Genomic DNA, 26,846 nt, shown 5'->3' with positions numbered 1-26,846 from the left:
CAGCTAGGGGGAGAGGAGGAATCTGGCTATGTCTGACTGGCAGAAATTGATATGACTGGTCTGTCCAGTTCTAATTGATTTATCTGGAAGTACATTCCCATAGGAGACAGTTGTACTTCCAGCATCAATGGATCAGGGGGGAAATAGAGTCAATAGAGAGGTTCAGCTTTTTCTCTGAGAATGAGAAAGAATTTTGAGGATGAATATCACTTTGCCTGTTGTCAGAAATCCAATGAAACAGTGTGTCTTTATGTCTGGTAATGATAGAAATGGCTATACAAAACAGTCAACTTACTTTATGATGCCATTAGAGAAAAAAAATCACCTCATCTCATTTTCGGATCATAATCTAAACCTCTCTATTGAGTCCTTGGGAATTTTAACGTCAGTTGCATGGGAAAATGATCTTGAAAGAGACCTTTTTCGACACAATAAGATTTTATTACATAGCATTATTTACAATAGGACTGCATCATAAAATTGATATATCACAGTGGGTAGTTATTATCTTGGAGAATTTTGGGTAAAACACATACGATTCCACCTTTAAAAAATTTGAAAGCTCTGGTCCCAGCCGTAGACCCCATAGCACCAAATTCTGATGTGCCTGTTGTCAGATCAGTTGGTAAATGTTAGCCATGGTCAGATCAGTTGGTAAATGTTAACCATTGATGGCTCAAGATGATGGACACAGGGATTAACAGGGAGAGTGGTATCTTTCTTGGTCTTTGCTCCAATCGTGTCTCTTTGGAAAGAGGGTGTGCATTATATTGTTTGGATTATCTCGATGAAAGTCACTCCGACCAGTACCTTGGAACACCTGGTTGAGAACGCATAAGTGACACGCTAAAAGTAGAATGCCACCTTATATCATTGTCTATATTCTCCCCAAGATTAAAGGGAGTCAATAGGAGCTAGTCAGGTTGGGAAGATTAAGTACACAAAGTTGCCAGTAGGGGTCTCTCACATCAGATAGTACAACAAAATACGCTTGTATGAGTAATATGATATTTAAAGCTGATTGAAACAGAACCTAGTCCAATGACAGGCATGATAGTCTACTGAAGTTGACCAAATGACCCCCTAGCTGCACTCCTCAATAGTTTCCCTTTAAATCGAAGGAAATTCCTCATCATGGAGATTCTCAAACACTTCAAAATTTATCCAAGTATCTTTTCTTATCCTTGGTGGTGTACTGCATCCGGTGGCCCTGCGGTGGGTTGTTCTCCATCTGGCTCCGATGGCTATGGAATCCATTGTCGAGGTTGGGCACGTGTGTGGAGAGGTCGATGTGGCTGGTTCTCAAGTCGTACATCTGGTCAAATGGAGGAAGAGGATTACCTCTCCGAAGATCGTACATCCTGGAAAATTCAGTTGAGGATTGAGTTCTATAGTTTGGTTAAGGGTTGGATGTAAATTCATAAATAGATAAATGCAAGTCCTTACCCAGATGTTTAATAACATATTCCATTTGAATAAAAATTTAGATATCAAAAGCTTCAGACAAATTCAGTCAATTGTGAATTGAATTTAAATCCATGGAAGAGGCCAAATATTTACACCTCAATCGAATTAATTACAACCATACCTCACGCCCAACTTTAACAACAAAAATTCTTTGACTTTGCTATATTTCTGTGGCTACACATTCAGCTGCCACATAAGTCTTTTGGAGCAGATGGCCTCGGAAATAGGAGCTATAGAATCACTTGGCCTTAGCTATAAAGTGAACAATATGATATACCAATGGTCCAGAATCGAATTGTCTTCCATATGTTGTCTTTGAGGTTGTGCCTTTAGGTGGTTGTGCCTTTGTCTTCTTTTGCTTCTCAAATACTGCTACTTCATGACGATGTGCACATATTGTTGGACACAATGTTTGAAACCCCGACAAAATGGACAATTCAATGGAACCTCTGTTAGTGGACACCTCTTTTTAGCAGGACACCCCCTCTATTACGGACAACAATTTCATCCTAATAGCTTGTTTCTGTACAATTAGACCACAGTTATCAGGACATTTCTCCATTGAGGACAGCATTTATCAGTCCCAATGTAAGGTGACCTTAATAGAGAGGTTCTGCTATAGTTCTGAGGCTCCTGCTTCTTATGTAGTTCGGAGGCTCCTGGTGTTTTCATTATACTCACCTCATCTCTCAAGCTTCTTTGTGCAACTCACTTAATACCAAAAATACTTCATTTTCCCAATTCAGAGGTGGAGACAACAGCGATCTCACTCAATTCTGAGAATCCACCATGTACCTACTGACCAAGTTACTAAATGTAGCTTGGATGAGTTGGACCCTGTGTAGATGCTCTTATTAAGGGGTGCTGAATCCACAGAATTCTCCTTTGAGAACTTACAATCTGATTCAAAGTCCTCAAATATTACTCGAGTCTGTTGAACCCCTAAATTGTCAAAGTGAAGTATTTCAACATTGGCATCCACCACCATTTAATTATGTTGTTAGTCCAAGGCTTGTTCAAGGTGTTACATCTATCCTGTGCCAGGACACTCAGAGTTATTGCTGATGGTGGGACAAGAAATGTTACCGGGGGATGAAGGTAATAATGGAATAATCATGAAAGTAGGCTAGTATGGGTTGGCAGCCGTGAGAATGGAATCAAGTCACATGATGGCTGTAGGTTTGGAAGGTTTGACAACATATCTACCGTAGGAGGTACTGGAAATGGGTTGTGACCGCTGTTATTCTTGTTGGTCATCTGGCTGTGACTTACTGACCTGCAGAACTTAGCAACCACTGCTCCTGCTGCTTGAAGGTCCGGATTTGATAACCCAATTATATTAAAGAGGCAACTTCAGATGAGCAAATGTCCCCGACTCACCAATATCATATTATCTGCGATGGAAATTTGTTCTCACCAATTGGACTGAAATACTGAATTCAGCACTTCAAATTGTTGGAAACCAATCATCCAAGTACTTTTGGAAAACGAACAGTGAGAAACCAGCCAACTGGGTCCCAGTAACAAATTAAGTCATCCATCAATAACCTAATAGATTCACAAAGATACTGAAAATTCGAATTTGTCAATTTCCCCAGTCGTGACTGATATCTAACCATAGATATTGTCTCCGATACGTCATGTACGATGATATAAATCAGGGAGACTGGAATATTATGCAAACAGATGCGTAGCGTTCGTTTTCGAAATAGATAAGACTTATATGTCATGTACACTGGGGAGTCGAGACGAATGTCAAAAGAATTTGATTTTCGTAATCTTTTTGATATCAGAGGATTCTTGACGATTGAGGAACGTTCCAATTATGCAAAAACTGCTAAAACAGATGCTATGAATAGTCATAGATGATAATCTTGAGTAATTCGCATCCTTGGTAGATATGATCAGAGTTATTTGTGAATAGTTGGGTTTTTTCTTCTTCTTGAGCTGTCAGACTGTCTCTGCGATATCACAAAGGGTTACATTCCGAGTAATTGATACAAGTTGAGATGTCATTGCGTAATTGATACAAGTTGAGATGTCATTGCGTAATTGATACAAGTTGAGATGTCCTTGCGTAATTGATACAATTTCAGATGTTATTGCGTAATTGATACAAGTTCAGATGTTATTGCGAAATTGATACAAGTTGAGATGTTATTGCGTAATTGATACAAGTTGAGATGTCATTGCGTAATTGATACAAGTTGAGATGTTATTGCGTAATTGATACAAGTTGAGATGTCATTGCGTAATTGATACAAGTTGAGATGTTATTGCGTAATTGATACAAGTTGAGATGTTATTGCGTAATTGATACAAGTTGAGATGTCATTGCGTCATTGATACAAGTTGAGATGTCATTGTGTAATTGATACAAGTTGAGATGTCATTCGGGATATTGAGAAGAAGAGATAGTATACTTTGTTTGAGTGACAAATAATTCCAACCGCAAAGATGGTTTGGAATGTTGGTGTATAGAAGAAGACACAGAACACATCTTGACAAAGGTTTTTGGCTTTAACCACTGGTTTGAATCATCTGTCTCATTTGGAATGACGGCCTCTGGGTGCCGGGTCCGCTGTCTTTGGTAAAAAGAACATGCAGTTACCTTCACCGGGTGGGGAGGGGACCAGAACCAGAGATGGATGCGAGGGGATATGAAGCCACCTACGTCCTTTCCTTGTGAGCCTTTAGGCGCTTCAGTATCTTAATGCAGGTGTCATTGATAGCCTGTCTAAATAGATAACATCAGCTAGAGATATCAGGACTCTGGTTTCGGACGAGCTGTCACCCAGTTTTGTAATTGCGGTATCAGAGCAAGAGTTGTCAAGTTGAAAAAAAGAAGTGCATTTTTCCCAACTGTGCTTTAAGAAACAAGAAAAAGTTTGATTTCTGTTCAATTTCTGAAGCATCCCAGTAATGACCTCTTCATCCATAATATCAAGAGTTACCAGCGATTTCCAATGCTCCTTCTTCAGTCAAGATGAGTTGGAATGATATGTGCCAACCCATCAAGTCCCAACAGGCTAATTCTAACCAACCAATTGAATACCAATTAGCTCATCCTAAATATAAACCAACCAACCCCGCACCAAAAGGCAAATTCTAACCAACCAAGTACCAATGAACCCATTCTAACCAACTAAGGACCAATTAGCTCATATTATTCAAAGGTTCGGGCATCATGCAGAGAGAACTTCACTTGAATTAAACCTACTTTCCCAGTTTGGCCCGAACCCTCACTTCTCTGGCGATTCTCTGCTTGTTCTCCTCCATGGCCATTTTGGTGACTGGGCCAGCCCCTGATGGCATAGTTGGTAAAGTAAAAGTTAAACTTTTCTTCAGTTTACATTTAGGTCTGAAAAAGTGATGCGGTAGCGATAAAATTTATTTGTAAAAATGTTGGAAATTGGCATAGCCATAGGGAAATTATGGTACTGTAGAGCACAAAATCTTTTATCATATAATCTACCCTGGGCCATCATAAGACCCCCTTTAGGAGGGGCTCTTAAGATACACGTGTGTGCGGGAGTATATAATGTAAATGAAGAGAAATAAAGAGAGTAATTATTGTATATCCAACAAACAATTTTTTTTGGTTTTTCAAAATGGCGCTGAATAAATAAATCAGACCAGTTGTAGCGCTGAATTATAAATCAGACCAGTTGTAACAGGTTACGAGAACATCTAATTTAAATCTTCATGGGAATTCGCTACATATGCCTAAGAAATTGGCCAATTATATTGATATTTTTATTAGAGAAATATCCGTCATAAATAATGACAGAAAAGGGTGGTTTATTTCAATTTTGTGTCGACATGGTCGAGGTCACGTGACATAAAAACAAAACAATCGCACACACCCGTCCAAAAAAGGCACTTTAAGAAAAATTAATACGTTTTTCCAGCTTAAAACCACACTGACGACTAAGTTATATTGGTCTACTGCCCAAATCTGAAGTATCAAAATGAATCACAAACTAGAACTAGCTCTATTTAGCTATAGTTGCGTGAAAATTTCGGGTGAGCGTTGGGTGAGCGACGTACATTCTGTACCCTAGCGGCCAATAAATAAACTACTTTCAGCCGTCTGCTCCGGTCTCGTTAGGGAGTTTTTCCCAAATGTACGCGATGATGACGTGCCCCATTAACAGGACGTGACATCTATTTTAAAATGCGTTTCCAAAGTGAATGCATGAGGACAATCCATTTCAGTGTCGTATATTACTGGAAACGCCCGATTCCCGTGAATAAGGACAATCACAATGTATTACATTACCAAAACAAAAATGTGTCGGAAGGAACTATATGGATGGTCCCATCGCACCCCCCCTCCAGCAGTATGACACAGAAGGGCTAGTTGACTGTCCACCCGGGGGGGTTTGGGGGGAGCTTCCCCCCAACGCACTGGTAAAAACCTATGTCGACGGAGGGGGGTTTGGGGGGTGTCCCCCCATTGTAACAGCTGTAGTTGTTAGAGCTTGCACTTAACATATGCTCGTAGGGGGGTTCGGGGGAGCTCCCCCGACCTAAAGGGGGGCTCACTAAGTCCTTGACTTTACATATTAGAATCTATGATGGGAACTGAGTGTAAAATGTGGTTTGTGATAACCATCATAGATTCTAACATGAGCCCATCAATGATTCTATGGCGGCAAATTCTGCCTGTGAATTAGTGGTACAAATGTTACAACAAGGAGTCGCCACTTAAAGGGTAACTCGTGTCAAATTTCACCATATAATGTTTTAGCTGTTTTTGACAAATGACTACGTCACTTTCTCATAAATCGGTAAGGTTTTCGAATCGAAATGCACATTTTCTAGAAATTGATCGTTTAATCCCGCCCGGACGGCTCGCTTCAATGCCGTTTCCGTTGATGACGTCACAACATGAACATTTTCGCGGTCGCTGTGGTTTACATTCAGCGATTTTATAATAAATCTAATCAAAAATGGAAAATTTGAGCTTTACATTTGTGATCAACAATTAAAAACGGACGTATTTCCGCAAAGTTGTAAATCACATCATAGTATCACTTTAAGGAAAGGGAAGAAAAGAGGATAACTTCAGGTCGTAGAAACTTTATTCATATACAGATCACACCTGTTACACTATCCAAACATTATGAGATCCGAATGCATTTAAAGCTGAACCATACACACAAGACATCATAGATATGATAGATACATGCAACAAAAATATGTTCTCAACTTGGCACACAAGTAAAAGAATTAAAGCTATGGCGATTACCTAACCAGTGGGGACATGGAATGCATTTGTGCTATGTAAAATAAGTGCTTATGAAATGCAGTAATATCTAAAATATTTGCAATGCTGAATATCGACTACCGATTAACTAAACATGCCAAAGGTGACACTATGATCACACCTATTGATGCTCTAGACAACTATTCTTCTTGGACGGAATTTTACCACTATATTACATGTACATGTATATTAAAGGGCACTCTTGAATCAGTGACAGGCATTCTCAAAGTGCAAAATTTTATGATAATCGTCTCTGAAATCAGATTTTATTTTCCCACCACAAATGCCTCCAAGCTTTGTTCATAATATCAGTGTCCCATCCGACTGTTTTGATAGGCATCGGGCTGACAAGATTTAAAACAAGTGGGAGGGGGAAAAGGCGTGTTATTGTGTAGGAATATAAAGTCCATCCCGAAAACCTTGTTCTATCTAGTCTAGTATGAAGATGTTGATTGATAATGATGATGAAATAGGCAGGTATGAATGTGGTTAATAATGTCCATAATGTTTCTACACTGCCAAACAAATGCCTAATTCTGCTTTGAAACCTTCACACATGGCATTTTCAACATCTTGTTCCGAGTTATGATGAAAGTCCAGTGCAAGTGCTCAACTCTCAGTAATTCTCTGATTCTGACAGTTACAGCCAAGCTAGTCTGAAAAGTTATTAGTTCATGACATTTCCACCACCGTATTCTGTTATGGGTCGGCTCACACTGTGCACAGATTAGTCGCTTCACCGCAACCCAGCCGGAGTTAATTCACCATTAAAGTGCAGGAGTCAGTTACGGACGCTTGTACCTTTCATCCATCGGGTAGCGCGGCGGTTCCGACACGGCACGTTCCTTGTTATTGCGTGGGTCTCGATCGCGCATGGAACTGGTCCGTGTGGCTGGTTGGGGCACCATCCCACTGGTCGGCTTGGAGGATATGAACCCAGTCAACTTGTAGTAGTCCAGGAAGGTCCTTGCAACATTTCGTCCTAATTTCATATGTAAACAAAGTTAAGGACTTAAATTTCAAAAACATTTTAAGGTAAATCACATTATGAAAATTATTAATGTGTTTATGGCATGACACTATAGACAAGATCGGGATGAATGATTAAACCGGCAGTTTTACTTTCGCATTATACCACAACAGCTGCATATACATGTATGGCCTTAGCATGAGTGTACCCTCAAGCCAATGGCTTCTAATCCCCATCACTAAACAATTCTGAAAACCCAAGCAACTTACCAAAGGTGTCCAAGCCCATTTCATTTTGACAAGATATTACAACTTATCTTCGAACTAGAGAATAAGTTCATATCAAAAGTGGTATGGCAGTATACGCCCAATTCTTAAAAATTTGACCGTGAGTTTTGTGAAACTGAAAGGACACCATACAAATAAGGCCCATTGGTGGAATTTGTTCAAAAAGGATATATGCCTCCTCGGTGTAAGGGAGTGCTTGGCCAAGCGCCTGATAACTGAAGAAGGAGACTTCCAGTGTGTAGCAGTAGGAACTGTCATCCAACACTCCGCCAAGGGTCCTGAAATATATAAGAGAACAGATGTTTGTGAAAATAAGTTTGAAATATTGATACCTCTTTCTACTTTGAAGAACTAACTACAGTTTAACTCTATAAATATGCAGACGCAGAATTTAGTGCTGGTCGTCTTATATAATGGGTTAAAGATACCACCCTTGATTAAGTTAAATCCTGAAACAGTCAAATAGGGCAATAAACCATGAGATGTACTAAATAAAAGATTCCAACTTATCGAACTAATGAGACCAGTGCATGCCATTTGATTCAAATTTAAATGGAGACTAAAAGCAGAAAGGCAGGACTGCTGTCTATGTGGTCATTAATCTAGGTTGGCTCCTTGTTTTATGGCTTGTTGTACCTCTTGCATAGAATTCTAAAACAGCTTGGTTGCAGCATGGCACTGTTTCAAACTTGCAATGGGTATAAAGTAAGGTTTGCCAAAACGGGCAGAGCAGGACTTGAGATTTTGTGCTTTGCTCCGATGATCACTATGCGTAGAGGATACCTGTAGCAGATGCGTCAGCCCATAACGATGGAGGACAAAATGAGTTAAACTGGTGAATAATGAGGTTGGCCATTTAGATGCGGTATTGGCCTGATTGAGACTGACTCGATTACCATACTAAACATAGGCTGATAAGTTCAATCAGGTCTAGCTAATTTCTGTTGGGAATTCTGGCGAGGAATTCAAAGTATGTCATTAGGGTATCACTTATTCTGGTAGCATTCGCAACAAGGGAGCAATGTCCCTGCCATCTATTCCGTTTGTGTGATTGAGACAGGCGAGAAGACTCTTGCCTTAGCATAAGATTGAATTTCCTCAGGGGGATGCATGGATATCAGATTTGTTGTCAAATCTTGCCCCGACAAGATTGCCGTCTTATTCTAGATGTAAATGCCAAAGGTCAGGGTAGACTAGTCTTCTCAGAGCAGAAAGATGTGGGGCAATGTTGGTCCAATATTTTGTCTAGCAAAATTTGAAAATTGTTTGACATCTGTCTCTAGTGTCAGTGACAGTCAGGCTTTGTTAGGGTGATCGTGAAACATTCTTTAAAAGAAATGACTTGCAACATATTTTGATACACCAGTTCCTGTGAACCAGCCAGACATTTATAATACCAGTCATGCTGTCAAGTAGCCGAGCAAGGACTCTTCAGCCATTTCCAATACACCAAGTCGATGCAAAACTTGAGAAGGCCGACCTCCAATGTTCACTGAGCAGTTTTTCCCATCCCATGCCACGCACAATGATTCTGAAACATCTGTCACACGATACAGATCTTGGACAAATGGAAGTGCCACATTCGAACGGCATTCGTCAGAACTGCTCCGACACTAAAGAGGGCGATCGCAATTAACCCGTGATCTATAACATCCTAAATCAGTAGAGAGACACAAGAGGCTACATGTACGCGAACAATGCCTCGAATGTAATCTTTCTCTACCCATCCATCTTCCTTTTATCTCCAACACAATACATGCCTCATTAGTGAGAAAATGTTCCCCTCAGAGTTTCTCGTGTCTCACTCAACTTTTTTACATGCTAATAAAACGGTGACAGTATCACTGACCATGTTTGCAGTAACATGTTAACTTCCCCAAACTTTTTCCTGTGAAGAGCACTTGATAAGTTTGGAATTATTCGTAAAAAAGCCAGCAATGATACAAATTCTTCTGGTTCAAGTTGTTCTTGGTTGAAGCTAGAGTCCTGGTGTCCATACAAAACAGGACGTCTGCTTGTACTAATGATGCAACGTTGACAAAAGCACCGCTCCTCAATGGCCGCTGAGTCTGAATACAAATTTAACTGTGTGGTAGAATCATTTGACAAGTGATGCAGAGTTTTGTAGAGCTAATTACTTCATAGACTTCTGTCAGAACATTTTTTAAAGATACATGTCTTCCTCTTTTCCCACTATAAACTTTTTTTGAGACTTTTGATTAAGATGAATGAATGAAAATGAATGAAAAGCATTTATAGGCGGCGCCTTTCCAAGAGCCTGATCAAGGCGCCACCCCGTTCAAAACCGAAAACATCATTCAGAGAAGTGCTTTTTAAAAAGCCACGTCTTTAGCTGAAGTTTGAAACTGGTGATATTTTGGCATGCCTTGACGTGGCCAGGGAGGCGTTCCAAAGAACAGGTGCACAAGACGAGAGACTCCGGTCGCCTAGCCGAGTTCGGGTTCTTTTGACGGAGACCCGATCAAGCCCAGAATACCGCAAGCTGGATGGAGCTGTCATTTTGCAAAAACCTTGGGGAGGTGCCCCAGATTTGGTCTACATTTAGTAACACCTCACACCGTTTGGTGAGTCAACCAATACCGTCAATTCAGTATCAATTCTTTAAATCAACAAGCTTTCTCAAGTGCCAATTGCTATGAACAACCAAAGCCGAAAAACTACCCAGCCAAAAACCTGAGTCAAGTAACAAGATTTGGAAGCACTGGTTCAAACAGTATTCTTTAAGACAGTTTATAATTTGATATTCTCATCGTGTTCCGCCCGTCTGCTTTCATTGCGCCGTAAACCTTATTTGGTATTCTGATTCTGTTTGCTTGGAAAGAACAGACAAGGTGCACTCTTCTCCAATACCTTGAGGTAAGGTACACCGGAGTGGAAGAGACAGCTCTGGATCAACGAATGAGTTATAATGAAAGCTTTGGTTTAGATTAAGTCCTTTTTCGAAGGTTTTTTAATTTCTTTTTCCGCAAAGTTGTTGAGAAGTTAATACAGAGTTAGAATTTCAAGTTCCAGATTTGTCGAAGAGACACTCTCCATCTCAAATAAGTATAATGGAACTGACTGAGAATCGACTGTGGAACTTCTTCTTCTTCTTCAGCGTTCGCGCTGCACTTGGAGGTGATTTTCTCCAGGAAGTATTCCTCTTCCAAGGTGGGATGAGCAGTTCTGCGTGACACTACGGTTATGCGCCAATTGGGTTTATTGGCCTAGTGAATCCGACTTTGGTTTGGTCCACACAAGCTACTCATGTTTCTTACTTGGTGGGGTCTTTAACCTTCCCTGGCATGGACACCAGATACAAGGAACTGTAAAGAGCCAGGATTTTGCGTGGAGTTTCGTTTGGTCACTGCTGACTGGGGCTGCATGATGTTTCTTCGGTGCCGCTCCAGCAGCCCTAGTTGCTTTTTAGTTGCGAGTCAATTATAGTAGAAAAACTGAGGCGATTCCTCATGACACAGGATCAAGCTCATAAAAGACATTTCAAAAAGTGATATTTCATTTGTCTGCCACTCTAAAAAGTTTGGAGTCAAGGACTGTCATACAAAACTTGCCCAGCTGCCACTTTCAGGCCACACGCTGTGATTAACGATAAAGAGAATATTGTCGTAATTTCACCCGCAATCCCGATAGATTGGACATTGGCCACAATTTATATGCATGGACCGTACCACAGAACCGGCTAAAGTTTCAACCGGTACCAGATTGCCAATGAGAAAGGTCAGACGCGAATGTCTGTTAAGTCGCTCGCAATCTGAATTCCATTATTAATCCTCAACGCGATTCGGCGTTATATTTCACTTTTTCCATCATAAATACCGATCTGTATTAATGAAAAATGAAGTGTAATGGTCGTGAAGGAATTTATATATGACATGACGGGATGTTTGGATGAAATACGAGAGCTCGTCTACAATGGGTGTTCGGTATAGCATGGAAATCTCAAGCAACGTTCAAAGTTTAATAATCGATCGAAAGTCTGGACAAGGTCATTAGCCTTGACACAGATAATTTCAGATGCAAAATGGCTCAGGAGGGCCAACGCTGCAAATTCGGGGAACCAAAGGAAAAGAGCTTTTCTATGTGAAATGGGGGGTGGGGATGATAAAAAGGCACAGAGAGTTTCAGATGCAAAATGGTTCAGGAGGGCCAAGGCTGCAAATTCGGGGAACCAAAGGAAAAGAGCTTTTCTTTGTGAAATGGGGTATAGGGATAATACAACCTCACAGAGAGTTTCAGATGCAAATGGTTCAGGTGGGGCAAGGCCCAAAATAAAAGATCTCGAGAATTTTTCTTTTTGGGGGCAGACCTCGTTAATTCATGCCAACAATGTGGTTTTGGTCAAGGATGCCCTTTATAGACGTAAAGTTCGTACTGGCAAGTGCTACTTGTCACTGCAGAACCTTACAAATTTGATAACTGCAAACAGTGAGTAACACAAATATTCATATGGAACAAAACCGAACCTGGCCAATGATAATCAAGTATTTCATACGCCAATATCAAAACAAATGCTCTAACATTGTTTAGAGTAGCCATTTACTTGCGGTGGGGCCATTGACGTGATATATACTGATGTAAAGATATATATTATGCCTCCATTACATATAAATCATGCAGCTCATTCTCATTCAAGTGAATTGATGGATTATTTTGGTGAAATTTTCATTCGTGGTGGCTGATTAATGATTTTTTAAGAGGAAAGGTGTGCGAATTATATGTTTTATATTCCTTCAATTTGTAAGTTTGACAGTAATTGCAGTCTTGTACGCATTTTAAATACAGAGAGAATGTACAATCTTGTATCAGAAAATACAACTAGAATGGTAAACAACAGCCTGCTAGTGCTAGTCAGCAACTCATTATCCAATCACAAATTCTAGTTTCATTCTTGCACAGTCTTTCATCTTATCATGACAATTCAGTGATCTTGACTCTTTAAGGTGGATTTCTTTTTACACTAACATCGCAAGCCTTCCCTCCACTCAAATTGAGCCTTCTTTCGACCCAACCAGAGCTCAAACATTTCGTATCCACGTCACCCCGGTGATTGCGCCAACCGAGTGACCTTTCCCAACACTTTGCGTCCGTGTCTGTATTCAGCATTTGCCTTATTATAGGCACCCATAAATCAGGGATAATACCCGCACTAACGACTCCCAAGATTAGCGAGGAAATCGACTCGTGCGACACAGGAAGGGACCTGCATAGAAATTGACCAAGAGTTGGTGACTAAGATGTATTAAGGTTGTTTAAGATGGGTCGTTTTTAATTCAACTTCATTCCGACATGATCTTGATGTGATGCACTCGCACATGGGAATCAGCCCAGAAGAACTGTTGACGATATTGAAATGGGTATCGCAAAAATATAAGTGAGCCCTATATGCGTATATTTGTACGTATTTTGGGTTATTGTCATCAGACCGCCAGTCCCATCTTTTTAAACATTGTCGCTAAAAACTAATGACACAGACATGGCCAAGTTCTCTACAAATTTAAATTTTCGGGAGTTTATTGTACAAGAGAGCCTGGTCTAACTATAAAATATGGTGATGTCAAGAGAAAATTTGTTTACTAGGCACTCCGGATGAATAATGGAAGATATATGAGAGTTGTGTCAGAGATGCAAATTGCTTTATTTGGTATAATATGCCTGTCTTGCACTTTGCTTTCTATCATTGTTTATGGTCTAATGCACTTATTCGGTACCCCCTCACAACCCCCCTCGCCAAAAGTGCCAAGTTCTTTATAAAGGTGTATTTTAAGAAGGTTAAGAACTGTACTCATGGCCTTACATGTAGAAATTTATCGAGACAGCTAGACATACACTCAACATGACCTTCGTTTTTACCAAACGTAAGATCATCATGAGACGAGTAATCCCATTGGACTCTAGCAACACATTTGCTGTTTGCAACACAATCATATCCAGTAACTTGTTCAAGAGAGCTATTAAAACCTTTCTCGAGGTGACAGAACATGCACTTCTGATCGCTGCATATCCACCCAGTATCTGTCATCTTAAAGTGCAATGATGATCATGGTATATTAGCCCAAGATCGCGTTAGGAAGTACAGGATTGGCCTGAAGTGGCAATTATATCACCAGCTAGCACAACATTTTGTTACAACAACTGTTGAGACCGTCTGAGAGCGATTTTGTGCCCAGATAGATCAGCTTTAACACCATTGACTTACTTATTTACACTTTAGTGTCTGCATGGTACCAATGATAGACTAAATGTGTTTGACCCGGCCAGATCAGAATCCCTGGCCAAGTAATCTCCTGTGGATATTTTTTGGTTTATTTTCACGATTAGACTATAGAGTTAACGAAAACCAAGAATTGGTAAGAGAACTTTTAGGATCTTTGTCACACCACAACTGAAACCCCCTCCCCTAAAATGGTATGATGTACAGGCAGATAGTGATGCCCAACTTTTCAAACAACCCCTCCATGCACCTCTCTGTAACTGCGCATGTACAAAATGGTCAGTCCCTTTCCAAAACCCTAATCCGTTTAAACTCCAGATGCCATATGACAAACCAAATGAACCACCACTATAGTGAAATGAACTCTCCACAAAATTGACCTTGCTTCCCACTTAAAACAGATCATCAGATTGGACAAGATCAACTGAATTTGATTTTGGCGACATTTACAACACAAATATGTCAAAAGAAGAAGATTAATGGACAATAAAAAGCCTCTGGGACGGGATGACAAGTTTTAATGTCTTAGGTCCTACATCTGTACATATCTAGTATCATCCCCTTGGCTCCACCCGGCCTTGTCACTGACAGTGATAAATGATATCAATCTTGTGAGTGGTTCAAGCGGTCATCTCAAGGATTAGTTTTTGCCAGCGTTCTTTTGTTTTGTCATTTATTTATGCTAATCATAGGAGATTATCAGGCGAGTCATGCAGTACAATACAGGGTGAGGAATTAGCATAATCAATTACATTTTGATACCATCTCTGAGGGTCTTTTCCTGCAGAAAGGCAGATAAGTACTGTAAGCCCCAATGTGGTCGCAGCCCAAAAGGTTTGCAAAACATCCTTTTAAAATTTTGAACATCTGAACTGATTTCTGAATTAAATTCAATTAAAAGTAGCCAGACACTGAACTCACAATCACAGACAGCATCAATATCTGCATAATTCAGGAGGCAGAAACTAATGGATGAAACATTAGAATGTCTGCCTCTGGCATATTTGTTTTAAATTCGTGGTTTCTAAATGAGCTTTGAAGTGGTGAAATCTTCTTATTCTGTTCCTGCAAATGGAATTTTTTTGCTTCACTGCCAATCAATTCGATCTGTCATAAACAGTCATGGAAAATCACTCCACATGGCAATGCATCATGTATGGGCAAAACTGCCGAGAAACAATACATTTTTTTCCTATGGTCTTAGATTTCCTGTTTTTGGCCTTGCGGTTTATGGATTCTATAGCAAGTGGTTTGGCATGTCTGGCCTAAACGACACTTAAAACCAGTAAACCGGTTGAAGACTTCTCAGTATCTTCCTCAACTAATGGCATCGGCCCTCCTTGGCTGAGAACTTGCTGTGTGGTGGCCGCAGATCCATACACCGCATCAAATTACCCGAATGATTTGATGATAAATCCTTCGTGGTTTATCTTTCTTCAGTTATGTGTTGCCTATACTGGAAAGAAGGTTGGTGCTCTACCCATATTTGGGCCTAGCGATGATCTTTTTGCATGAATATATCAGCTTTCAAGATTAATTTTCGAGTGCTCCAACTATATTTGGGTCAAGGCCATGATCTGTTTGCATGAATAGATCAGCTTTCATGAGTAATTTTCGAGTGCTCCAACTATATTTGGGTCAAGACCATGATCTGTTTGCATGAATATATCAGCTTTCAAGATTAATTTTCGAGTGCTCCAACTATATTTGGGTCAAGGCCATGATCTGTTTGCATGAATATATCAGCTTTCAAGGGTAATTTTCGAGTGCTCCAACTATATTTGGGTCAAGGCCATGATCTGTTTGCATGAATATATCAGCTTTCAAGGGTAATTTTCGAGTGCTCCAACTATATTTGGGTCAAGGCCATGATCTGTTTGCATGAATATATCAGCTTTCAAGGGTAATTTTCGAGTGCTCCAACTATATTTGGGTCAAGGCCATGATCTGTTTGCATGAATATATCAGCTTTCAAGGGTAATTTTCGAGTGCTCCAACTATATTTGGGTCAAGGCCAGGCCATGATCTGTTTGCATGAATATATCGGCTTTCAAGGGTAATTTTTGAGTGCTTCAACTATATTTGGGTCAAGGCCATGATCTGTTTACATGAATAAAAAGAATATATCAGCGTCAGAGGGTACCGGTACTCATACCGACTTACCTGTCACCTTTGGCAGTTTACTTTGCTTTCTGGTCAAATCAAGATTGAAGACTTTTAGAAGTGCCATGATTTATTTTTTGCAAAATATATTGCTGCTTTGTACAATTTTCTTGAAGAGAAGTTGAAACATGTATAAAAACGACAGCTTGGAAGAGGGCAGGGGCTGGAGGGGGATGGGGTATAAACATCAAGTGAAGTTGAAATATGATGGTCATGATAACTTTTTTTTCTGCTTCCATAAGGTCATGATAATGAAGTGTCTGTATGGTGCTGGAGAAAAAAACCGACGAGAACTTTCTGGCAGTCCCATAATACAAATGACAGAAGAAATTTTCTGATGAGGTGCACAGCGGTAAATTACAAGAGAAAAACGCCACACTGATAAAAAAGATGGGGCAAGATGTGAATGAAAATCGGTACATGGGACATTCTTAAGTATGTAGCTCTTGTTCAGTTTGGTGATAAAAAATCTTGCTGGAAAAAGTGGGATGCGCTCATTAGGTAGAGTCCTAATAGACATTGGGAGAAAAGGGAGGCTGTGTGAGGAGAATTTTACATGTGGAACGATTTTATGTTACGTGCCAGACAATGAACGTAGATGGCAAAGGCAAGAGATGGAGAAAAAAAATTGACGACCCACTTGAAAAGGTTTGGAGATTCAATCAGTGTCATGAAGAATGTCAGGAAAAAGCAGAACGTGGTTTGAAGGTGTGCGTGATATCAAGATTGTTTTTTTCAATTTTACCAACATCAACCATAGTCTCCACCTTGACAACATTAAAACCGCGTGGCCTGAGTCTAGACAAAAATTTCTTTGCCGTGACTTTATCACTCTAGACTTAGTCGCTCGTGTGCCTGACACGTTATGTCAAGTTTTCATTCAAAACTTCTTACCGTCTTCCAGTTCCCGCTTTTACAGCATCCCGGTTGAAACTCGTATTCGAAACGGAGAAATCTTCTGCATTTTGATCGAGGAGTTTTGGGAAGACGGCCTGGCGATCGCACCTTTCAATGTCGTCGTAGATGTTGCCGTACATAAAACCGTTCATCAATGTGGAGTGAGCGTGTATATCAATGTAAAAGTCAATCTCCACATTCTGAAAAATAATTGGGAAGAAATGTTGTTGTCGGCATATATGTCATATGTCGTAAAAGATCATGGTCCTGATTTGTTGCCCTTGAAAGCCGGAGACTTCCTGCCCATTAAAGTCATGGATTGTGGTCAGATTGTCCTTCTCTAAGATGCATGTCCACCCAAAGCTGATCAGATGGATCTGCCCAGGTTTTTTTTCGGAATTTTTCATCTTCTAGTTGCCTTGCCGGTCAAGGCTAATCAAGCAGCAATCTGGCCAGGTTTGTGTTTTGAAGTTTTTCATCCTCTCATGAACTGCTTGCCACAGCTGCTGTGCTCCATCTACCCAGAGCTTTCTGGTTCTGAGGTGCCATTATCTTGCGTTTAGTCGCACTGCCACAATTTTAGGAGACATCCCCACCAAGAAAAGGGAGGGTGGAAGCTTGACTGCCAGGGACTGAAGTATGAATGTGAACCACCCCAGCTCAAGCAGACCTTTCAGAATTTCAACAAGACATTTCCATGATTCTTGGAGAGTTCTATTTTTCTTTTACTGATCTGAATGCATAACAAGACAACAAAATTCACGAATGTTTGAACAAAGACTTTCCACTGACTATAACACTAATCGAATAAAGCTGACAATATCTGCCACATGGGACCATCCAGAAACTGGCCCGGCAAATTAAAGAACTCATCTTAGAGTCTTGTACTGACACATTTGCAGCAAGAGAGACTCGCATTATAGCTGGTTGGCCTCGAGGGATTCGGTAATTAAACTTTCAGGATCATACCACAATACTGTATCTCTCGAAACGCGACCTCGCGAGGATCAAGATGCCAGCATGGTAAAAACAATGCCAATGTGTATCAAATGACAAATGGCCAACGTGCATCCAACGCCGCTTTGATTACTCCCATATCCGAGAGATTTCTCACAAAGGCAGAAATGCGCCAAAAAAGTTTTGTGACTCTTTCAACATTCATGAACTGATAAGAAAATGATGCAGCATTTTTGTTATCAGCACTGCTCATAGCATCTTAATTTACTGAGTTTCGTCCCGATGTGTTCTTTTTGTGGCAAAAAAATAGCAAACATGACTATTTGCATGCAGTCCAGCTTCATGAACAGATCTAGACTTGCACATTTTTACATTGCTTTCAGACCAAATGAGACTTCCAAAAATCGACTTTTGGCAAATTTAGCAAGCTTCCGACACAACTGTGACTTCGAAAGTCCATTTTAGCAAGAGAAACCGCATAAATGGGATGGTGAAAAACAACAGTAGTACAATGTCACTGCAAATCTTTACTAGTTTTATCACAATATTTCAAACATTTTTCAGCATGATGGTGTCCTGAAAATAAAATTGACAAAAACATCACGGACAGAGGGTGAACAAATTTGCAAATTTCCCTTTCTGCACATCAACAAAATTGATTAGTTAGTTACTAACTAGCCTTATGATGATAATAACATGGTCACTTTGGAATTCTTGCAACACGCAACTTGCAACTTCTCCTTCGTCGAGCTGATATCTTAATTGTCCACGCCAGGCGAAGTAGCACTTAGAAATTCATGCGGTAATTTGTAGGCAGCGGGAGTCGCACCCTGGTCTATTTCTGGCCATTTTATACCAGTTCGTTTCTCATTTCCTCCCCAAACCACAATACACATGTAAGGAGAAGTGTCTTTCTTAGTTTGGATATAACAGAGTCCTCACGCTGTAAGAATGTAATCATTTTGATGGCCCATAAAGGAAATCAGCAAGATATACACAACTGGTAGTTTTGGGTTGGTTTGTGATAGAAATGAAGTCGTAATTTGTTTTGTGGATTGACCAATTTGCTTGGGACATTTGGCGTGATCCAATTGCGAATTCATTACGGCAAGCAAAATCAAGTGATGCACGTTCCAACCGAAAATCCTAAAGTACATTGTACACTACAGTGGAACTTCACCCTCTCTATTGGGCCCACTAGCTTTGGTCCGAAATTGGTTCACCCATTCTCATGCCGGCCATGCCTACCCCAGATAACCATCTCCCCGGCCAGCCTCGTGTCGAGCAAACGCATGCGGATACCAATGAAAGCGAATCAATTAGTCAGAAAGTTTTCCAACAAGCCAACCCTTCTATCAGATTAACTAAAGATATTGATGGAGAATACGCACGTCCCCCTTGGAATGAGTTTCTCCGTTGATGATGGTCATAGACATCGAACGATAATACCATGACTTCTCAAGTGGGACGACTTTGCAAACCTCTCTTATTGTCGGAGAGTGAAACCATTTTATTAGTTGGATGGCTGTACAAATGTAACAATTTCAAAAAATTCGTTCAAAATGTTGATGAAAATTGATACCCTCTAAAATGCTAAATTATTGCTCAATTGCCTCCACCTCCCATCAAAAGCAAAAACAATCTGCAGAAAACAATGTTATCCTCCAGTGTTCTTTCCAGAAATGTACTTTTTCACAGATTTTTCTTTTTTTACCTTGAGAAAAATGACTATGGGCGACTACTCCTCAATATGACAACCAAATTCAATTGGCTTGGCCTGTCTGACTCTCTCAGTCTCATGCCACTAAATCCCGGCCAATGATCCAACACTTGGGCTAAGGAGATGAAACAACCGTCTACTCTCTCCTTCCGTCTTATGTGGCTGGATAAAACCGAAGCTCCAGGATTTGTGTGGGTTTTTTTGTCTTTGACTTGGCCAGAGAATGACTGGGTGGAACAAAAAAAAGGTTTGACTTTTTGTTGTAACGGAGCAAAATCTGATATTCATTGCAGTGACAAAATTTATTTAACCATAAACACTGGTAAGAAAAATAAACCTATATATGTTTTTTATGGTGAAATAATTTGCTTGAAGTGCTTAGGAATTATTATGAACAGATTATCTGAATATCAGAATTCGAATAACCAACAACTTTGCCCCGGTTATTTATATATTTTGTTGCATTCTGTCCGGCTGCCTAAAAGTGAGTATTTTTAGTCAAACAATTGCAAATCCAATCTCCATCAACCAAGCTTTGCCACATGTCCAGTTATGTCCACCTGACCCTCACCACCTGCCAGACATCTTCTAAACACAAAGGTTTCTAAACAAACCCATTATGTCCACAACCTAGTGGACAATGGCCAGTAATGGGCAATATAACAACAAGAATAAAGTGATTAGCTGTATAAACAACAATAACGCTAATATAAAGGTAAACTGCTCACTATAAGCCAGAGGGACCGATGCTCCCTGGTGTTGCTTAGTCTCAGTGGTAGCATCTGGTGAATTCCCACAGTTCTTAGATAGTGAAGTGGGAGAGAAAGTGTGCCACAGCAAGAGTCCAGCTAATGCCTCCACACAGGGGGTTAATGCCTTTGTAAAGAATTGAGTGATTTATTGGCTTAACCACAAAATGGTTATGGCTGTCATTACATACATTCAGACATGTCAGACAAAGAACTAGATCTAAATATTGTCAACTATCATACTGTCCGACTTGCAATTAAGAATCAGATTTTAAGGATTTGAAGAAATTTCTCTCCCAGCTGTGACAGAAGAGATCAAAATATGCTGATGACATCAAAATGCAGTAGAACCTCTCTATGAAGGACACCCTTGAGGTAGTGTCCTTAATAGAGAGGTCTCCTGATTAGATACATGCGAGTCAAATTGAATGGAAAAATCCAATTTGGGACCAAAACTAGTGTCCTTGGAGATGTTGTCCTTAATAGAGAGGTATTTGCTATGGGGGTTCCACTCATTCTTTACCTCATTTTGGTCCATTTCTATTAGGAGATTCTTGCAGGCGTACAATGTTGGATGCGCCCAAGGTGACGGTTCCGTCCAGTGACGATTCAGATCAAAACCCATCAATGAACACCTGAAAAAAAAGCGGTCAAATGTATCAAAATTTTGGAAAAACCTCGCGAACATCCTAGTCTGAGTCTGTTACCTCTGAAGTCGGGTTCGATTCCGTGCAAAACTTATGTGATAAAGGGCGACTCTCTTTGACAGTGTATGTTACCTCCGGGTCGCCCAGTTTCCTCCTACAATACAAATTGCTCAAACATTGTCTAAAGAACCATATTGGAGCTCATGAGCTCACAACTCCAATTCAAATTCAATGTACCGGGTACTCCCTCAACTGTTTTCAAAATCAAATGAAATCAGCTCAAAAATCAGAAGATTATAAGATTACCCATTGCCAGTAGTTTTAAAGATTCCAATCAATACTGCACACAAGTTTTTGGTGATAAATTAGTTTCAAAATCCACCACTGATAGATTTTTTTAATTGGTTTCAAAATCCACCACTGACTGTATAGCGCAAATACTTTCCCATCAGTATATCTCACAAAGGTGTCAATCATTTCACTGACATACTTTATACTACATGACAGTTTTGTAATTGGGAAGGAAAATCATTTCATCTGGATTATACAAACTGATTTGTTTCATCTGTCCTAGTCAATTTTTTCCATAATTTTTAATCCTTTTTAGATTTTGCAGCAAAGATTTCAGCTGGAGAAATATCACTTCTCTGTTGCAAAGATATTTGCTGCGTTTTCTTATCATTGATAAATTTTTAAGCTACACCTAATCAAAATTTTGTAGAAGTACATTGCATCTGTCTCAGACTTGACATAACCCATAAATAATTCATTAAGAAAACCGCACAGAGCCAGCGTGTTTTTAAATTCACACAGGCAAGTTATGTAACACGTAATCTCATATGTTCTTTTCAGGCATTTTTGACACCTTCTTCCACCGATGTGACGGCATGATTTAAAGATTTACCCCTGGGCGGATGGACGTCAAAGAAAATATTGGTCTGGGTCTATTTTCTCCCGGAGGATTAATTATTCAACAAAATAACAATTTTCCCCAACAGACATGTCTGGCAAGATAAAATATTTACCAAGCATCTATAACAGCTTAATTAATGACTCTTAACCGCAGGATGTCACTATATATACAATGAAGGGTTAATTACAGTTTGTTCAGGACAATTTTCGGCATGGTGATACATGTATGTTCCACATCACAGCCAGCTTGCCTCTCTCAAAATTCAGGCCACTGCCCAGGGAGGCAACTTTGTTCGGATGAGCACATTCAAATACATATACAGTAGAACCTCCCTTAGCGGACACCTCTCTATTGAGGACAACCTCTCTATAAAGGACACTAGTTTTGGTCCCACATTGGTTGTTTCTATTCAATTTGACCTCTCTAATCAGGACACCTCTCTATTAAGAACAGCACTTGTCAGTCACGACGGTGTCCTTAGTAGAGAGGTTCTACTGTATGTAGATTATGAAACTCACCTATAGTTTCCTAAATACACTCCATCTGGGTTTAACATTGGCACTATCTTAAATACAAGGTGGTCTCGTAGAGATTTTGCTATCGGGTGATTACTTATTAAGAAGTCAATGATTCCTGGAGAAAAAAGCAGTAAAATGATAAGATTAGTGAAAACTACTAACAAAGCTCTCTATACTTCAAGTCAAAAGAGAAGCATGAAGATGAATCTACTAACAAAGCTCTCTATACTTCAAGTCAAAAGAGAAGCATGAAGATGAATCATGATTGTAAAGACTAAGTAAGTAGGCCTATATGTGACCCGCTCTACCAAAAGTAGGTGCTTGTCGCATCTGAACTTGACAGGTTGATACGAACTTGTTGTTCATTTCCCAATTGTAGACCTTTTGTGAAATGTGACCAAATCAGTTTGTAATAGATTTCACAAAAGGTCTACAATAGGGAAATAAACAACAAGTCCGTATCAACCTGTCGAGTTCAGATGCGACAAGCGCCTAGTTTTGGTAGAGCGAGTCACATATTTCAATCAATGCGCCTCCCTCATCATATGCACCAATGCCAACTGACCTTTCTATGAATGCCAAATAGTGAGCTCGACAAATTGAGGACCTGGTGAGAATCGGGTTAGATGGAGGAAACTCTTTAGCAGCCTACATGCAGCAGGACGAATTTGATGATGATGAGATTGAGGCTCAAAGCTCACAAGAGTCTTCGGAGCACAGACGTCAGACTCCACTTCTCATTTCATTTTAGCAATCAAACAGTAGGCCTAGAGTAAAAATACTTATAAAATCTCCCAGCAAATAGAGCTGCAGAAGAAGTTACCTTGGCATAAAAACGATGATGGCGTCTCTCCAGGGTGGACTCTGGCAGATATAAAAACAACCTTTTGTTTCTCTTCAGGCTCGAGATTTTCGGGACTCGTGATGACAAGCAGATCTAATCTTCGTTGTTGCTGAAAAAGTAAACATCACGCTTCTTTTACAACACATTCAGTACTTATCCAAAGAAATTTTGTTTTTTTCAGCTTTACATTTAAATAGTTAGGGATAAAGTTGGCTGGATGCTCTCCGAAAACATTAGCTTTACTGCTGATGCCTAATTTTCTCACTACAATGGATTCATTTCAACCTCCAGTCACGATTTAGGGGGCCCCCAGATACCTACCACACTCAGACAAAGTAACTCCCTCTGGAAATAATCCATGTTCCGTTTTTCTAAGTTATCTAAGTAGTTCTGTAACCGTGTATACGTGTAAGGGTAACAGTAGGAAAACTGGTATACATCCTCATCTTTATCGAAACAAAATGCAAATGACATGACATAGTTTTTTCTGTGTTCGGGACATCGGTAGTAATAGACGTGTTTGGCAGGTATTCGAACCCTGAAAATGAAACAAAGACATCATTAAAGTCTTGTTTAGATGCTGCAAATGGAACTGGTTTTTTTACTGATTTCAGTTGTGCCAATGCTGTTCAAAGACCCAAACTTTGTTTCCATTTGCCACTTTTCAAAAGCAGGAATCTGAAACTTTTGATCAGGTATTGACAAATCAGATTAATACGCATATCATGCTTGTTTAGCTCAGACAGCATGGGCCATGGAGCTTACAGGATGTCTCACTGGCCATTACCTTTGCAGAGAACCCAAATTCCTGTTTGCTTGGCGAATTACAATTGTTTTACAGCAACAACATTTGAAGGCTACAGCATTGCAGTTGCTTTTATCTTGCACCACGTTTGGGCTCACATTTGACTTTCAGGCTTCAGATTCATGACGAGATCAGAGGATCAACACGACCCCTTTTCCTTGATCTCTTGAACGTTCTTACAATGGATACAGCAAGTCTCCATCTGACATTGCATTGAAAGGGTATGACTGATCAAAGAAGTGACATGCAAGTTGCTTGGCACAAGATATATGTGTAACACTAAACCTTCCAAAAAGCCTTACCATCTTGGTCTGCCTGTTGACTTCACAACTGGAGACATGCCATCTCTGTAGAGGGACTTGGTTTTGCTGAAGTTCACCACATTGAAAATCACTCTCTGTAAAAATAAACATTAGATACATTATCATGAATTGAAAATAAAACAAGGGCTGTTTCCTCTGACAAAAAAGGATTTTACACAGCAACGAAGCTTGAAAGGTTTGAATTAGCATACTTGCGAATATACACCTCTCTATTGAGGACAGCACTGGTCAGTCCCGAGGGTGTCCTTAATAGAGAGGTTTTACTGTATCATTTTATGCAAATATCTCTGATACAGTACAATACCTGGTCTGCCTTGACGTTTTCAACAGTGAAATTAAACCAGACTCTAAATCTTGGGTTGCAAGTGTCCGGACGGATGAAGAGGTCATATTCATATTCTGTGATGTAATCAACACGACCCAGGTTTCCTGAAATTGACAAATAACATATACACCGTAGTGATAAACAAGCAGAAACTAAAACTTTACTAAAATCAATCTAATTAACGCAGAAACTTTAAGGAGAGACATAAATGCAAGTTTTGATTATTCCAAATAGCTTAAAACATATTTTCTTTAAAAACAATATTTTTTATTTCAAACTGATACTACACTTAGGTGAAACCACATTAAACTAGGATTAAAACATAGTTGTTTAAATCATTTGAACTGAACTGCTCTGGCAAGTATCTTGTAATCAATCAAATCAAAAAGATCTTATGTGACAATCCGCAAGGACCTGTCAATCAATCAATATTAGTGTGAGAAACATGCTCGTCTTGTACAATGTATCTCAAACAGAGGTCAGACAAATTGACAGTGTAACTTTCATTGCCATCTCCTGAACTTACCACTTTCAAAACAAGCATCAAATATAAGATGTCCCTTCTTTGGTCTTCCGGAGTACCCAGGGGGTACTACTGCAAATTTATTGACATTTCCAACCACAGGCTCTTCAGTACTCTCAGAGTCACTCCCTAGAAAGAGATAACAACCTCAGAATAATATTGAAATTGTAGTTATCAAGATGACAATAGACCCAAGTCTGTAGGGTTCACGAGTTGAGAATGTGATCACAAAATATAGAGAAACAATCTAAAGCCTAAAAGGTAGGATTTGCGATGACATCTATCTACCTCCGACATTCCAGTGATGACAGGGGACCACTGTATGACATCCGTCATCTGACAAAGGACTTGGTTATGGGTTCAATGACTACATCTCTGTCTCTCTGACTCTGCTTCGTGTAGGCTAATGATTAATACGTCAAAGACATCATTTTATTCATCTGTAGTGTACATCAGAGGCTAGATTTTTGTGCGACATAATCCTGTGGGTCTCTTGAAATACCGGTACCGATAACAACATTTGCTCTGCATGTGAACAAGTGGCAATCTCCGAATGGGGATAGAAAATCGTTTGCCTTTTTTTGGGTCACCCTGTATGCTGCTGAAGTCGGGGACATTTAAATGTAAACAAATGATTTCAGAAGCTCGCGTATAGTTACTTCTTGGCCAAACGGCATTCTTAAAATGACTTGGGTGTGGCAATGTACATTCTATACTAGAGCCTGCTGCAATCTATTGTGATATCTGAACACTTTAGCGTTATTTTCACAGCATATTTCGCTTAGCAACATGTACACAAACCTGAATCGTTTTTCTTGTCCGCCATGATGGTTCGGAAAGTGCCCTTGACCTTATTTTTGGCATGGGTCGTTTGACGTCATTCGCGGGAATCACATTGGAAATTCCGGCCGTTTTCTAGGTTAACTGCTGACTGATCCATCAGTTAGACTTGACAGCCTTTTCGAATGTGTACTAATGGTATATACTAATACACAGTTAAGGTCAAATACAATGTCATTAAGTAGTAGTGTATAATTTTGCTTTTGAAATATTCGATTTCCCGCCAGCAGTCGACGCAACTGTTTGCAGTCTCACTTTGCGTAAACTAGTACGCAGCTGGTAAATAGTTTTCATAACCTGGTCATTCTTAGAACGTAAACGATGGCCCCACTCTTCAATAAACCACAACTGTGGGTAAATCTGGCCTCAAGTTGAATGTTATATGTATGATTTA

The 26,846-nt window shown here is 39.9% G+C and overlaps 1 protein-coding gene across 1 annotated transcript; it reads right to left on the bottom strand.

Moving 5' to 3' along the window:
- Positions 1-474: 474 nt before the first annotated feature.
- Positions 475-26,440, bottom strand: LOC135486588 (cytosolic carboxypeptidase 6-like). Its single transcript, XM_064769505.1, has 12 exons — positions 26,414-26,440; positions 25,616-25,741; positions 25,069-25,193; positions 24,744-24,838; positions 23,958-24,174; positions 23,616-23,745; positions 22,793-22,907; positions 21,238-21,349; positions 17,286-17,488; positions 8,168-8,274; positions 7,541-7,733; positions 475-1,361 (listed from the first exon to the last, which is right to left on the bottom strand). The coding sequence occupies exons 1-12, from the start codon at positions 26,436-26,438 to the stop codon at positions 1,154-1,156; spliced, it is 1,656 nt and encodes a 551-aa protein (XP_064625575.1). The 5' UTR covers positions 26,439-26,440; the 3' UTR covers positions 475-1,153.
- Between the last annotated feature and the right edge of the window lie 406 nt (positions 26,441-26,846).

Source organism: Lineus longissimus, chromosome 4 (assembly GCF_910592395.1).
Source record: "Lineus longissimus chromosome 4, tnLinLong1.2, whole genome shotgun sequence".
Taxonomy (NCBI): domain Eukaryota; kingdom Metazoa; phylum Nemertea; class Pilidiophora; order Heteronemertea; family Lineidae; genus Lineus; species Lineus longissimus.
The sequence above is the reverse complement of the archived record's forward strand: the minus strand, read 5'-3'. Positions and strand labels throughout refer to the sequence as shown.

What these genes read in the sequence shown, in the direction of transcription:
- LOC135486588 (XM_064769505.1), bottom strand. Translation starts at nt 26,438, where the DNA reads ATGGCGGACAAGAAAAACGATTCAG. An exon ending in TCAACAGGCAGACCAAGATG is followed by an intron (nt 24,175 to 24,743) that starts GTAAGGCTTTTT and finishes TTTCATTTTCAG; the next exon opens with GGTTCGAATACCTGCCAAAC. An exon ending in AAAGCGGGAACTGGAAGACG is followed by an intron (nt 8,275 to 17,285) that starts GTAAGAAGTTTT and finishes TATATATTTCAG; the next exon opens with GACCCTTGGCGGAGTGTTGG.